The sequence below is a fragment of the Phacochoerus africanus genome, chromosome 6 (genome assembly GCF_016906955.1).
Source record: "Phacochoerus africanus isolate WHEZ1 chromosome 6, ROS_Pafr_v1, whole genome shotgun sequence".
Classification (NCBI taxonomy): domain Eukaryota; kingdom Metazoa; phylum Chordata; class Mammalia; order Artiodactyla; family Suidae; genus Phacochoerus; species Phacochoerus africanus.
In genome coordinates, this window is record NC_062549.1 from 49,956,653 (window position 1) to 49,972,339 (window position 15,687).

At 34.9% G+C, this 15,687-nt stretch overlaps 1 protein-coding gene across 1 annotated transcript in view; it reads right to left on the reverse strand.

Annotated features, from left to right (window-relative positions):
* Nucleotides 1–15,687, reverse strand: part of CNBD1 (cyclic nucleotide binding domain containing 1) — a 560,677-nt gene that overhangs the window by 241,955 nt on the left and 303,035 nt on the right. The window contains exon 6 of the mRNA XM_047782853.1: nucleotides 12,805–12,998. Within this exon, the coding sequence (XP_047638809.1) occupies nucleotides 12,805–12,998 (194 nt within the window). The remainder of the gene's footprint in view (nucleotides 1–12,804; nucleotides 12,999–15,687) is intronic.

A 15,687-nucleotide genomic window follows, 5' to 3' on the forward strand; every position in this document is an offset into this window, starting at 1 on the left:
TTCATATAGACTTAAATGATACAAAGTAGACTATATATCTAACATGTATTAGATAGATGATAGATGATAGATAGACGATAGGTAGATAGATATAGATAGATATTGTAACAGAGTTCTTTGTGTGGTTATCCCATTGTCAAAGTGACTTTTTCCATTGTTTCAGAGTTTTAGAAATTAAACTTTGCAGGACTATCATAGAGATTTATAAATTGTAAAATTGGTTTTGTAACGTTTAGCTCAGTTTCCATCCCAAGAGATCACAAACTGAGGTCAGGGAATTAATGGAAAAGCTTGAGAGGGTCTGTTTAGTGAGAGTTATTAGAGTCCTTCAGTCATCTCCTTCCCTCCTCTACCCCTTGCCTGAAAGCTCAAAATAAGAATGAAAGGAACTCTTTTGCCCCTTTCAGGTCTGCCTTCTTCCCCTCTGACCTTAAATTAACTTAATTACAGGAATGAGGTAATTTAACCTAACTCCTGATTTATGCTCCACTGAATACACACAATGCCTTGCCTAACCTGTTGATTCTTTTTTTAGATCAAAAGAAATAAAAAAGAATTGAATAGTTCAAAAATGACTAGTTCTCTTCCCACAATACCCCCCTTAGCAATCAGATCAGAGAAGGTAACCATAAAATTTTACCTCTAATATCCACTCTCCCTTCCTTCCTGATCCTCTGAGAGGAGCAAAAAAGCTGCAGGTGAATAGAAGAGGATGCAAAGTAAGTAAAGAGGGAAAAAAACTGATGTTAACTCCTTTCCCCAACTGCAGACTTATGCCACAATAAGGCAGAGTGTTATTAAGCATGAGAGTTCAAATTTTGATATGAAGACAGGACTGGAGGTTTTAATATCTAAAAAATGAGTATATTTGTTAATAACCAGGATCTGACTTAGATTTTGTCCAGGGAGCATGGTAAAATATTATATAGCTTGTTTGAAAGTTTTGAAAAAAAATAAAGCTATTATAAGTTCACCCAACAGAGTCCAAATTGTTCAATATATATTTTCTTTATCAAATTATTTTCTTTCCACATGGCTTCAAATGTTTATTTTTCAAAAAATACTTCTTTTCATAAACTATAAATTTATTTATTTATTTATTTATTTTTGTCTTTTTGCCTTTTCTTGAGCCACTCCCACAGCATATGGAGGTTCCCAGGCTAGGGATCTAATGAGAGCTGTAGCCACCAGCCTACTCCAGAACCACAGCAACGCAGGATCTGAGCCGTGTCTGCGACCCACACCACAGCTCATGGCAACACCAGATCCTTAACCCACTGAGCAAGGCCAGGGAACAAACCCGCAACCTCATGGTTCCTAGTCGGATTCGTTAACCACTGCGCCACAATGGGAACTCCCAACTATAAATTTATTTTAATAATTACCGAGTGTCTTCAGCTTAAAAAATGCATAATATTTCTAAATGTTATTATGTCAAAAATACATTTTAATAAAAGACAGCAATATAGCAAAATATATATATCAGATATAGGACTATATAAAGTGTAAAGTATAAAATGCAGAGTGTGTATATGTATGTTTGTATGTGTTAGCATATACCATACCATTAATAGTTGACTCTAAAGAAATATGCTTTTTTTTTTAGAGCCATACCTGAGGCATATGGAAGTTGCCAGGCTAGGAATCAGAGCTGTAGCTGCCAGCCTACACCACAGCAGATCAACACCGGATCCAAGCCACAACTGTGATCTACACCACAGGAAATGGCTGTGGTGCGATCATGGTTGTGGTCAGATCCTCAACCCACTGAGCATGGCCGGGGATCTAACCCACCTCCTCATGAATATTACTTGGGTTTGTTACCACTGTATAACAATATAACTCACATTTCTTATAGGGGACAGAATCAACAAAGATAATTTGCATTTTTAACAATATGAAATAAATTTTAGTCAATAGTCACATAGGTATCCTTCAGTAGACTTAAGAACAAAAGCCCTAGATTTTCTGAGAGTTAACAAAATTGTCTGCTTTTATTTCTATTTTCAAAATGTTCTATCAGAAGTAGAATAAAGAAGGATTTAGAGCTATGAACTGCTTAAAAAAGTCTATCACTGTAGTACTGATAATCCTGGCATGCTGTAGCAGTACAACTGATAAAACTTTTAATGTTGTTGAACATGGATAGGGTATTGGCAGAAGAGAACACTCAGGACCTTTGAAACGCTGGAGAATGAGTAATTAAAAGAATCATAGAAAATAATATCTGTTGCTAAGGGATGTGATTACACTTCAGAATGATAATGAAAGGTTAAGGAAAATCAACCATCAGTTTAAGGGTGATGTAATCCAAGGGCTCATATGGTAGCATACAGAGAAAATCTCCACCTCTATGGTTGGAAGAGAGAAAAAAATTGAGGCTTGGACTCAGTATTTAATTATAAGGAAATCACAGCTTCAAGTAATTTTGCATTCACAGCCACAGCAAATACTCTATTGAACCCCAAAACTTGGGATAGACTTTAAAACCTGGTACATAAAGTGTCGTGACTGCCATCATTACAGTGAAGAAATATAGCGAATGCATTAAAAAAAATGGAGTTTTATCCAGGTCTGGTTCACAGTAGCTCCCCTGGGTTCATAGACCAATCTGATGGAAATTTCCATAGACTTTAAATGTGTAATTTGAATGGATACTTGATAGAGGCGCCGCATTGAGTTCTTGGTCTTTGTGGTAAGAGCTATCAGTAAGGAAGACCAAGTGGAGGCATCTGAAATTTCTCTCTCCATACTTGCCTCTACCTTAGCCAAGATAGTAAATCTGAAATTTCTCTCTCCATACTTGCCTCTACCTTAGCCAAGATAGTAAATCAAAACAATATCACAGGAGTTCCTCTTGTGGCTCAGTGGTAATGAACCCAACTAGGATCCATGAGGATACAGGTTCAATCCCTGGCCTTGCTCAGTGGGTTAAGGATCTGGCAATGCTGTGAGCTGTGGTATAGGTAATAGATGTGGCTTGGATCTGATATTTCTGTGGTTATGGAGTAGGCTGGCAGCTGTAGCTCTGATTTGAGCCCCTAGCATGGGAACTTCTATATGCTGCACCTGAGGTCCTAAAAAGCAAAAAAAAAAACAACAAAAAAAATCACACACATCACCAAATCAATGATTTAACAACTGTCCACAAATAAAAATAGAATGTCAGAGTACAAGTAAAAAGCTACAACACCACATTGGAGCACAAAAACTGAAAATGGTCAACTAGAACATGAAGAAAATATTTTGCCTCTGTCACCCAGGTCCAGGGCAGTGCAGCTAAGTGCCAAGATGAATTCTTTCCTTTGTGACATCTCCAGGGGGAGTAAATAAGAGCAAAATGATATCACAGCTTTCGTCACTGAGGACTTCCAAAATATTTGCCAGTGTAGACCCCAACTACCAGAGATGACATGTTGCTATGCCTCCCTGAAACTGAAACCACTGTGCACTCCTCAGGGTCAGCACCACCATAGCCACAGACATACACACCCTGGACACAGAACTGCTACAGCAAACATGCTCTACCTATATAAGAGAGAGAGAGAAAAGGATATAAAGTTCAAAGAAATAATACACATACACACCCTGGACACAGAACCGCTACAGCAAACATGCTCTACCGATATAAGAGAGAGAGAGAAAAGGATATAAAGTTCGAAGAAATAATGATCAAAAACTTCCCAAACCTGGAGATGGAAATAGACACCAAGATTCATGAAGCCCAAAGAACCCAAGTATTTTAAATGTAAAGAGGTCTATACCATGACATACTAAAATCTGAATGTCAAGACATTATTTTGAAAGAAGCAAGAGAAAAGCAATTTGCTGCCTAAAAAGAACCTTCCGTAGATTTTCATAGCAGAAACCTACAAGGCCAGGACAATGTGAAATGACATATTGAAATTACTGAAAGAAAAAAACTGCCAATGACTATACCTGGAAAAACTATTATTTAAAAATAAAATAGAAATAAATGTTTTTCCAGATCAACAAAACCTGAGGGAGTTCATCAGCACTACATATGCCTTAAAAGAGTTGCTAAAGGAATTTCTTCAAGTTGAAACAAAAACATGATAAATAGAGATGTGAAAGTATATTAAAGCATAACTCTCATTGGTAAAGGTAAATATATAGTCAAATACAGAATAATCTATCATTGTAATGGTGGTGCCTAAATTTCCTCAAACCCTAAAATAAAAGTTAAAAGACAAAAACATCAAGAAGTATAACTACCTAGATTTGTTAGTGGTACACAATAAAAAAGAAGTGTCTCTGACTACAAGTACACAAAGGCAGGTGTAAAAGTATAGTTTTATGTGACTAAAGTTATCATCAATTAAAATAGATGGATGTAACTATGAGATATTTTATGCGAGTCTTGAAGTAAACACACACATACAACCTATAGTGGATACACGAATGATAAAGGAAAAAGAATCAAAGAAATTCCCACAAATTTTATAACTCAAGAAGCTGGAAAAGAACAAACTAAGCCCAAAGTTAGCAAAAGTAAAAAATAATAAAGATCGGAGTGAAAATAAATCACATTGGGAATAGAAAAGCAGTAGAAATAATCAATAAAGTTTTGTAAATATAAAGTTGACAAACTCTTAGTGTAAGAAAAAAAGAGAGAAAGAAGTCTAAATAAATAAAATCAGAAATGAAAGAGAAGACATTACAATGGATGGTTCAGAAGTAAAAAGATTAACTAAAGATTTAAATGAAGAATTATGCTCCAAAAAATCAGACAACCTAGAATAAATGGATAAATTTCTAGAAATACACATTCTATCAAAAGTAAATCAAGGAAAAATAAAAACCTGAGCCAATGAATAAGAAACAGGATTATTAAATCACCAAACATCAAGCAACAAAGAAAAGCCCGGAGCAGAATGACTTCACAGGTGAATTCTACAAAAAGTACAAAGAAGAATCAATATGAATTTTTCTTAAACTATTCAAAAAAAAAATAGAAAGATCACTTTCAACTCATTGCATTAGGTCAACATAACATTGATACCAAAACATTGATACCAAAGCTAGACAAATATACCAAAGAAAAGAAAACTACAGGCAAATATCCCCAAGGAACATAGATGCAAACATATTCAATAAAATGGTAACGAACTTAAAGGATAATACACCACAACCACGTGGGACCTATCCCTGAGATGCAAGGATGGTTCAATGTTTATAAATTAATCAATGTGATGCACCACATTAACAGTATCAGATATAAAATTACATGATCATGAATAGATGCGGAAAAAGCATTTGACAAAATCCAACATTCACTCATGATAAATGCTGAATAAAATAGCTGTAGAAGTAATGAACCTAACAAAGTAAAGGCCATATGTGAAAAATCTGCAGCAAACATCACAATCAATACGGTACAACCTAAAAGCTTTTCCTGTAAGATCCAATAAAAAGCAAGGATGCCCACTTTTTCTACTTCTCTTCAACATAGTACTGAAATTTTAGAGCAATTGTACAAAAAAAAAGAAAAAGAAGGAAAAGGAGGAGGAGAAGGAGCAGAGAAGAAAGACATCCAGGTCAGTAGGAAAAAGTAAAATTATCTGTTCACAAATGACATAATATTATATGTACAAAACCCCCAAAACTCCACCAATAATTGTTAGCAATAATAAATAAATACAATAAAATTGCATATTACAAAATAAACATACAAATAACTGTCTTTTCTATACACAAGAACAAGCTATACAAAAAAAAAAGAAATTGAGAAAGCAATTCTATATACAAGAATAACAAAAATAATAAAATACTTAGGAATAAACTTAACCAAAGAGGTGAAAGATATGTGCACTGAAAATTATAAATCATTAATGAAGAAATTGAAGAAAACATAGATAAATGGAAACATTGTGTTCATGATAGAAAAAGTTAATATAGATAAAATGTGCACACTTCTAGCCCAAATTCAACAACATATTAAAAGAATTATACACCATGATCAAGGGGGATTTATCCTTGGGATGCAAGGAAGGTTCAACATATGTAATCAATAAATGTGATACACTACATTCATAGAATGAAAGATAAAAATCCTATGATCATCTCAATAGATACAGAAAAAAAATTGACAAAACATAGCAGTCTTTCATTGCAAAGCCTTCAAAAAATGGATACAGAAAGTAAAAAACCTCAACATAATAAAAGCCATACCTGACAAAGCCATGGCTAACATCATAATCAATCATGAAAGAGTAGAAAGCTTTTCCTGTAAGATCAGAAAAAAGGCAAGGGCACCACTCTCACTGCCATTATTCAATATAGTACTGGAAGTCCTAGTTAGAACAATTAGTCAAAACAAAGAAATAAAGACAGGACACTATAATCTTCTTATTTTCAGGTGATAGGACCTTATATGCAGAAAAAAGACAAAAATAACTGTTGGGTTAGGGTTAGGGTTAGGGGTTAGGGTTAGTGTTAGGGTTAGTTCAAAGTTTCAGAATATAAAATTCTTACACAGAAATCAGTGGTATTTCTATACACTAACAAAACATCTGGAAAAGAAACTATCCCATTCATGATAGCATCAAAGATGCAAAATAATTAGGATCATGTATAAACAAAGAACTGAAATGTCTGTGCAATGAAAACTGTAAGATTTTTATGAAAGAAACTGATGAAGATACATACAGATCCCATGCTCGTAGATTGGAGCAACTAATATTATTAATATGTCTATACTACTTAAAGCCATATATAGATTCAATGTAATCCCTATCAATACTCCATTGGCATTTTTCACAGAAATAATATATTCCTAACATTTGTATGGAACCACAAAAGGACCCTGAATTGCCAAACCAATCCTGAGAGGAAAAAAAAAAGGCAAAGTTGGAGGCAAAACACTTCCTGATTTCAAACTATGCTAAAAGCTGCAATATAAAACAGTATGGTACTACCAATAAAATAAACACAATGAAACAAAAAAGAGAGCTCAGAAATTAACACCATCACATGCAGTCAATTTATATTTGACAAGGGTTCCAAGAACACTCAAAAGAGGAAGAATAGGTTCTTCAATAAATAGTGCTTAGATAACCAGATAACCAAATGCAGAAATTGGAGAATTATACCACACTACAAAATTTAACCTGAAAAGGGTTAAAGATTTAAAGATAAGATCTGATGTAAAACTAGAAGAATATATAAAAAGAAGCTCCATGACATTGGTCTTTACATTGATTTTTTGGATACAATACCAAAACTACAAATAACAAAAGTAATAACAAATCGAACTGTATTAAACTTAAAAATGTTCTTCAAAGCATTTATTTTAAGCAAAAATCAAAATGAAAAGCCAATCCAGGGAGTTCCCGTCATGGGTCAGTGCTTAATGAATATGACTAGGAACCATGAGGTTGCAGGTTCAATCCCTGGCCTCACTCTGTGGGTTAAGGATCCAGCATTGCCGTAAGCTGTGGTGTAGGTCACAGACCAGCTCAGATCCCTCATTGCTGTGACGGTGGTATAGGCCAGCAGCTACAGCTCTGACTAGACCCCTATTCTGGGAAACTCCATATGCCACAGGTAAGGTCCTAGAAAAGACAAAAAACAAAAAAAAAAGAAAAAGTAAAAAAAGAAAAGAAAAGCCAATCCATATTATGGAAGAAAATAGTTTCAAAGTTTATATCAGATAAGGGGTTAACAATGGAAATTTAAGAACTCAATTCAATAGGAAAGAAATAGATAACACAATTTTTAAAAATGGGAAAATGACCTAAACAGACATTTCTCAAAAGAAGATGTAAAATGGCCAACAGGTACACGAAAATGTATGTAATGAAAATTGAAACCACAATGAGATAACACCTCATACATGTCAAAAGGCTATTATCAAAAGGACAAAGGGTAAATATTGGGGAAAAAAAATATTGGAAAGGGAATCCTTGTGTACACCAACTCTTGGTGGACATGTAAATTTGTACAGCCATTAGGAAAATAGTATGGAGCTTCTCCAAAAAAAATTCAAAACAGAACATGATCTAGCAATCCCACTTCTGTGTAGACATCTAAAGAAATAAAAACAGGATCTTGAGATATCCACATTTTTATGCTTACTGCATTATTATTCACAATAGCTAAGATATTGGAAACAAACTATGTGTTTACACATGAATGAATGGAGATAGAAGATAGGATATATAAATACATAAATACAGACATAGATAAATAATGGGGTATTATTCAGTCTGAAAAAGAAGGAAATCCCATTTGTGACAATGCTCATGAATCTGGAAGACATAATGCTGAGTTAAATAAGTCAAATATACAAAGTCAAATATTGTATTATCTCACTTATACCTATAATCTAAAATAGTTGAACTCAAATGTCCATTGTAAAATGATTGGATTAGGAATATGAGGTGTATACAAAATGGAATACTACTCAGCCATAAAAAAGAACAAAATGATGCCATTTGTAGCAAGATGGATGGAACTAGAGATTCTCATACTGAGTGAAGTAAGTCAGAAAGAGAAAGAGAAATACCATATGATATCACTATATCTAGACTCTAATATATGGCACCAAGGAAACTTTCCACAGAAAAGGAAATCACGGACTTGGAGAATAGACTTGTGGTTGCCAAAGGGGAAGGGGAGGAGATAGGAGGGACTGTGAGCTTGGGGTAAATGGATGCAGAATGTTTCCTTTGGGATGGATTAACAATGGGATCCTGCTGTGTAGCGCTGGGAACTCTGTCTAGTCACTTATGATGGAAAATGTAATGTGAGAAAAAAGAATGTATACATGTAAGTGTAACTTGGTCACCATGCTGTACAATAGAAAAAATATATATATATAAGATAAAAAAAGCAAAAAACAACAAAATCTAAAAAATAAACCTATCAATATAAGATTAAGGAAAAACAATATTTTATTGCTTTATTGTTTTATAATTTATAGATGGTAAAATTTAACCATCATAAGTATACAATTCAGTGTCTAAGTAACTTTATAGATGTGTGCAAATATAATCCAATTTAAGTACAAAAAATAAAATAAAATAAAATAAAATAATCAAACTCATAGAAGAGAATAGAATGTTGTTTACAAGTGAGTAGGAATAGGTCAAATGGAGAGATGTTGATCAAAAGGTACAAACTTCCAGGTATGCAAGATGAGTAAATCTTGGCATGCTAATGTACAGTGTGGTGACTATAGCCAACAATACTGTATTGTGTGCTTGAATTTTACTAGGAGAATTGATAGGTGTTCTCACCACAAACAGAAAAAGCTATGTGAGATGATGGTTATATTAATTAGCTTGATTGAGGTGCTCATTTCACAATGTAAACATACTGGAACATCAATATATACACCTTAAATATATACGCTTTGTCAATTATACCTCAATAAAGCTGGAACAAAAACAATACTATATCCCAGGTAGAATGACAGAGATTGGTAATGCATTAGTAGACCTAAAATGCAGGATTCAGAGATGGTAGTCCCATCTTATTCTCATTTAATTCATGAGTTTTGCACCCCCCTCCAAAAAATAGATCCTAGAGGATTGGAGTGTACTATGACAAAGTCAACAAAGTAGCAGCAGTAATTACATCAGCTGTGCTAAATGTGCTTTTGTTTCTAAAGTAAACTGACAAAAAGTATCCGGTACATGGTACTTGGCCATTGAGTGGTGAATGCATTCTTTTCCATCCCTATCAAATACATTAGAAACATTACCCTTTATGTGTGATCAAAAATGATACTTTTATGGTCTTGTCTCCTTTTTAAATTCTCTTTATTGGTTTCATCCATGTTCATCCTTCTTTAATCTGAGAACATTCAAGGTTTTCCTGACTTCAATCTATAGTGCCAAACAAATTTGATTTTAATTGCTTTCTTTGGCTCTTTCTCCTCTGAATATATCTTGATCATCATAAATCCAAACTGGCTTTTGTTAGTCACAATTCTGGTTAGTTGAACCGTATCTGATTCACATATGGAATATCCAGACATCCAGAAATATACTGAATTTTATGTTTTTTACTAGCTTGAAATACTATATATATATATTCTTGAAATACTACATATAAGTAAAGAATTTTCTTCAAGTACAACTTCAGATTGTAATGGAATCAATCTCTTGATTACCTTAGCATTGCCTTTGAGATAAACAGCATAAGAACATATTCTTAACTTGATTAACTCCCTTTTTTGCTTGATGAGTCTGGCTAAATATTTTTTATCAATTTTTCTGATCTTTATAAAGAACTAACTTTTGATTTCATTGATATTCTCTATTGTTTTCTTTGCCTCTATTTAATTTATTTCTGCTCCCATCTCTATGATTTTTTCCTTCTACTAATTTTGGGCTTTGTCTGTTCTTCCTTCTCTAGATGTTTTAGGTATAAGTTTAGGTTGTTTATTTGAGATTTTTCTTATTTCCTGAGGTAAGATTGTATTGCTATAAACTTCCCTCTCAGAACTTCTTTTCCTATGTCCCATAGGCTTGGGATTGTTTTATCTTCATTGTCATTTGTCTCCAAGCATCTTTTGAGTTCCTCTTTGTGATCCGTTAGTTGTTTAGTAGTGAATTGTTTAGCTCCTGGGAGTTTGCGTTTTTTGCTTTTTTCTTTTTCTTGTAGTTGATTTCTAGTCTCATAGCATTGTGGTCAGAGAAAATGTTTGAAATAATTTCAATTATTTTTAATTACCAAGGCTTGATCTGTAGCCAAAGATGCAATCTATCCTGGAGAATGTTCCATGTGCATTTGAGAAGAATGTATATTCTGCTACTTTGTGATGGAATGTTCTATACATATCAGTTAGGTCTATTTGATCTAGGATGTAATTTAAGGCCTACGTTTCCTTGTTGATTTTCTGTCTGGATGATATGTCCACTGATGTATGAGGGGTGTTAAAGTCCCCCACCAATATTATATTGCTGTTAGGAGTTGCCTTATATATTGTGGTGTTCCTATGTTGGATGCATATATATTTATAATTATTATATCTTTTTGGATTGAGCCTTTGATCATTATGTAATGTCCTTGTCTCTTGTGACCTTCATTTTAAAGGCTATTTGGCCTGATATGAGTATTGCTACTCCAGCTTTCCTTTAATTTCCATTGACATATAATACCTTCTTCCAACCCCTTACTTTCAGTTTGTATGTGTCTTTAGGAAACTGAAGTGGGTCTCTTGAAGACAGCATATATATGGGTCTATTTTTGTATCCATTCAGCCAGTCTGTGTCTTTTGGTTGGAGCATTTAATCCATTTACATTCAGTGTAATTATGGATAACTATGTACTTACTGCCTGTATCTTAATTGTTTTGGATTTGTTGTTTTAGGTCTTTTTTCTTCCTTTTCTCTTTTGTTCTCTTCTCTTTTGATTTGCTAACTATATTTAGTGCTGTATTTGACTTGCTATTTCTTTTTTATGTGTTTACGCACTGTAGTTTTTTAGTTTGTGGTACCCATTATATGCTGATCTAACCATCTATATATGTACTGAATTTTTTTCTTAATTTCTTATCTTTTTATTTCAAATGCAGACCAAAAAATGCAAATCAAAACTAAAATGAGGTACCACCTCACACTGGTCAGAATGGCCATCATTAACAAGTCAACAAATAACAAATGCTGGAGAGGGTGTCGAGAAAAGGGAACCCTCCTTCACTATTGGTGGGAATGTAGATTGGTACAACCACTAGATAAAACAGTAAGAAGGTTCCTCAGAGAACTAAATATAGAACTACCATATTATCCAGCAATCCCATTCCTGGGCATATACCCAGACAAAACTATTATTCAGAAAAATACATGTACCCCTATGTTCATTGTAGCACTATTCACAATAGCTAAGACATGGAAACAATCTAAATGTCCATCAACAGATGAATGGATTAGGAAGATGTGGTACATATATACACTGGAATATTACTCAGCCATAAGAAAGAATGAAATAATCACATTTGTAGCAACGTGGATGCACCTAGAGATTCTCATATTAAGTGAAGTAAGTCAGAAAGAGAAATACAAACACCACATGATATTACTTATATATGGAATCTAAAATATAGCACAAATAAACCTATATATAAAACAGAAACAGACTCAGGGACACAGAGAAAATCTGTGGTTTCCCAGGTGAGGATGGAGGGAATAGGATGGATGAGAAGTTTGGGTTTGGTATATGCAAACTATTACATTTATAATGGATATGTAATGATGTCACACCATACAGCACAGGGAAATCTATCCAGTCTCTTGGGAGAGAACATGATGGAAGGTAGTGAAGAAAAAGAATGTGTATTTATAGAATTGTTTGTATATATACATATGTGTGTGTGTGTGTGTATATATGTATGTCTATAGGTGTGTGTGTGTATATATAAACTTGGTCACTGTGCTGTAGAGCAGAATTTGGCACAACTATAAATCAACTATACTTTAAAAAAAGGCCTTTATGATCAGTATTCTTTTTTTGTTTCTCAAATCACCTATTCCCTTTGCATTATATCAAAATGACCTTCCTTCTTCTTTCAGTGATCCAACTACATTGGCCTTTTCTCAATAATCACATATACCACATAACACTAGCTAGTGTGCAGTATGTTGTGGAAGGAATCCCTCAGTAATTTTTTTAAACACATTCAAGTTCAGTGTTAGATAATTTTTATTTTTAAATGATATATCATCTTAATATTTCAGGATGCACTGACTATACTTAGATTTAAATATCTGGAAGAGATACATTTCTATAATAATAATAACTTGCTGATTATTTAAAAAATAAATATTCATTTCTTACCATTGAGTCACACGGAATTAACTGCTTCTCAGTCAGTACAGAGTTTTTGAAGTCTTCACTGAAAACAAAATTGTGGAAACTCTGAGGTATGAAAGAAGTCGTTGACTCATTATCTTCAATCAGATTTTTATATACCTGTGTTTGAGGTCGAGCTAAGCCTTTCAGTATTATATAAAATCCATCATTTCCAATCACTGAAACAAAACCAAATCAAACAAGATATACTGTAGACTTTATTTCTCAGATTTCTTTTTGATATTAAATATGACTACAATACATCTTACAATTGCTTCACGTTTAACAGATTTCTTTTAGATACAATAACAGTGACTTTAGAGTAGCACTAACAAGTAGTTACTCAAATAACAAAAATGACAAAGACATGTCTACACATTTAGAGTACTCTTTTCTGAAATTTATTTATAGTAATCAATCCTCTTATGAAATTGATGAATTCTAGGAAAGTACCATATCACAATTAATAGATTTAAGACTTCATGAGAAAAAAGACTAGAAAAGCACTCTAAATTTTTAAAGTGTTAACATCTCCATCAAAAATTCCATTCTGCCTATTTTATATAAGTAACAACATATTCCTATTGATTTTCATTTATCTTTGCTCTAGACAAGATTATGGTCACTCATAAAACTGAGTCAAGAATATAATGTAGCAAAGGAAAGTGATCATACCAAGAAAAACAGGTTTTTTTTCCATTATTTCTCATAATCCATATTGTAACTCTCCACAACCTGTCACCTAATCATCCCAACTTGTAAAGTTTAACTATGTGCTGGCAGTTCTGGCAGGTATGTTCACATGTGAGCATTCTGAATGCAATGTATCAACTTTAGTTCTTCTGAAGCCTGTCATTTCAGATAATCAGGGAATAAGAAATGGATGGTGTCTCTCCATTTCTTGTCCTTTGTATGACTTCCAAAGATTGGAGAAAATTAGTCAAGTGCTGTGAGAAGTTCTTTTCTCACACTTTGCTTATTAGCTTGCTATAAATGGAAACTTTACAAAGTGATTTAAATGGACAATTGCGTTTCTTTTTATGCCCTATGACATATTAACTGCCTGACTTTGCTCTTTTCTGAACTAAATCCTTACTGGTGGGGCTCTTTCAGTCACCATCTCTACACAGTGACTCTAGGAGAGTGATAGTTTTTTTTTTTTCAATCTTCACTAAAGCAAGGGTTGTGTTAGTTTGGATGAATGGGCTTAAAATATATTCTTCCTCGGTACAAAATAATACTTCTTATTAAACATCTAACCTGTGTGGTGAGGATGCTGCAGAAACATTGCTTTTTAATAGCTATCAAGTGACCTCTATGAGGGCTACATTGTAGTAAGTACACTGGAAAGGTAAAAAAATAATAATACTGTAGGAGATGGGATTAAGATGGAGGAACAGAAGGACTGGAGCTCAACTTCTCTCATAAAAACAACAAAGATACAGCCAAATGTTGAGCAATCTTCAACCCAATGGACTGAAAACTCTCAAAAAGATATCCTACTCCACAATACAAAGAAGAGGCCATATCAAGAGGTAGCAGCAACCCCATACCTCTTGGGTGGGAAGCCCCACAGACTGGAAAGTAACTCTATCACAGAGACTCACCTACAGGAGTGACAGTTCTGAGCCCCATGTCAAATCCCAAGCCTGGGGTACTGGCACAAGAAGAAAGAGCCCCCAGAGCATCTGGCATTGAAGGCAAGTGGGGCTTGTGCTCAAGGAGCTCCATAGGACTTGGGGGGAAACAGAGACCCCATTCTGGAAAGGCACACACAGACGTTCACATGCATTGGGTCCCAGGACAAAGCAAAGGCTCCATAGGAATCTCAATCGGATCTGACTGCAGTTCTTGGTGCATCTCCTGGGAATACAGGGGGTGAATGTGGCTTGTTGTTGGAAAAGGGCATTGGAGGCAAAGCTCTTGGGAATATTCATCAATGTGTGTTTCTCTGAAGGTGAGCATTTTGGGAACCCTGCCCACCAATACTAAGAAGCCCCAGGCCAAACTACAAACCAGGTGGGATCATAGCCCCACCCATCAGTAAACAGGCTGCCAAAAGACCACCAGAAACACAGCAACCTCTAATCTCACCCAGAGACAAAGCCACTCCCACCAGAGGGATAGGAATCAGCCCCACCTACCCTTGGGCAGGCACCAGTCCCTCCCATCAGGAAGCCTACAGCAAGCCCCCATACCAACTTCAGCCACAAGGGGGGCAGACACCAAAATTAAAGGAGGCTACAACTCTATTGCCTGCAAAAAGGTCACAATGCAAAAAAGCTCTAAAAATGAAAAGACAGAGAACTATAACTCAGATAAGGGAGAAAGAAAAAAAAACCCCAGAAAAACAGGTAAGTGATCTGGAGATTATCAGCCTCCAGAAAAAAGACTTTAGACAGTTGATGCTGAAGATGATGCAAGACATTGGAAATAAACTGTAGGCAAAGTTCAATAATTCACAGGAAACACTGAGCAAAGAAAGACAAGATATAAAACTTAAGCAAGTAGAGATGCAAATACAATAAGTGAAATAAAAAAACATTTGAGGAGTTCCCATAATGGTGCAGTGGTTAATGAATCCAACTAGGAACCATGAGGTTGCGGGTTCGGTCCCTGCCCTTGCTCAGTGGGTTAACGATCCGGCGTTGCCCTGAGCTGTGGTGTAGGTCGCAGACGCGGCTTGGATCCCTCGTTGCTGTGGCTCTGGTGTAGGCCGATGGCTGCAGCTCCGATTCAACCCCTAGCCTGGGAACCTCCATATGCCGCAGGAGCGGCCCAAAGAAATAGCAACAACAACAACAACAACAAAAAAGACAAAAGACAAAAAAAAAAAAACATTTGAAGCAACCATCAGCAGAATACAGG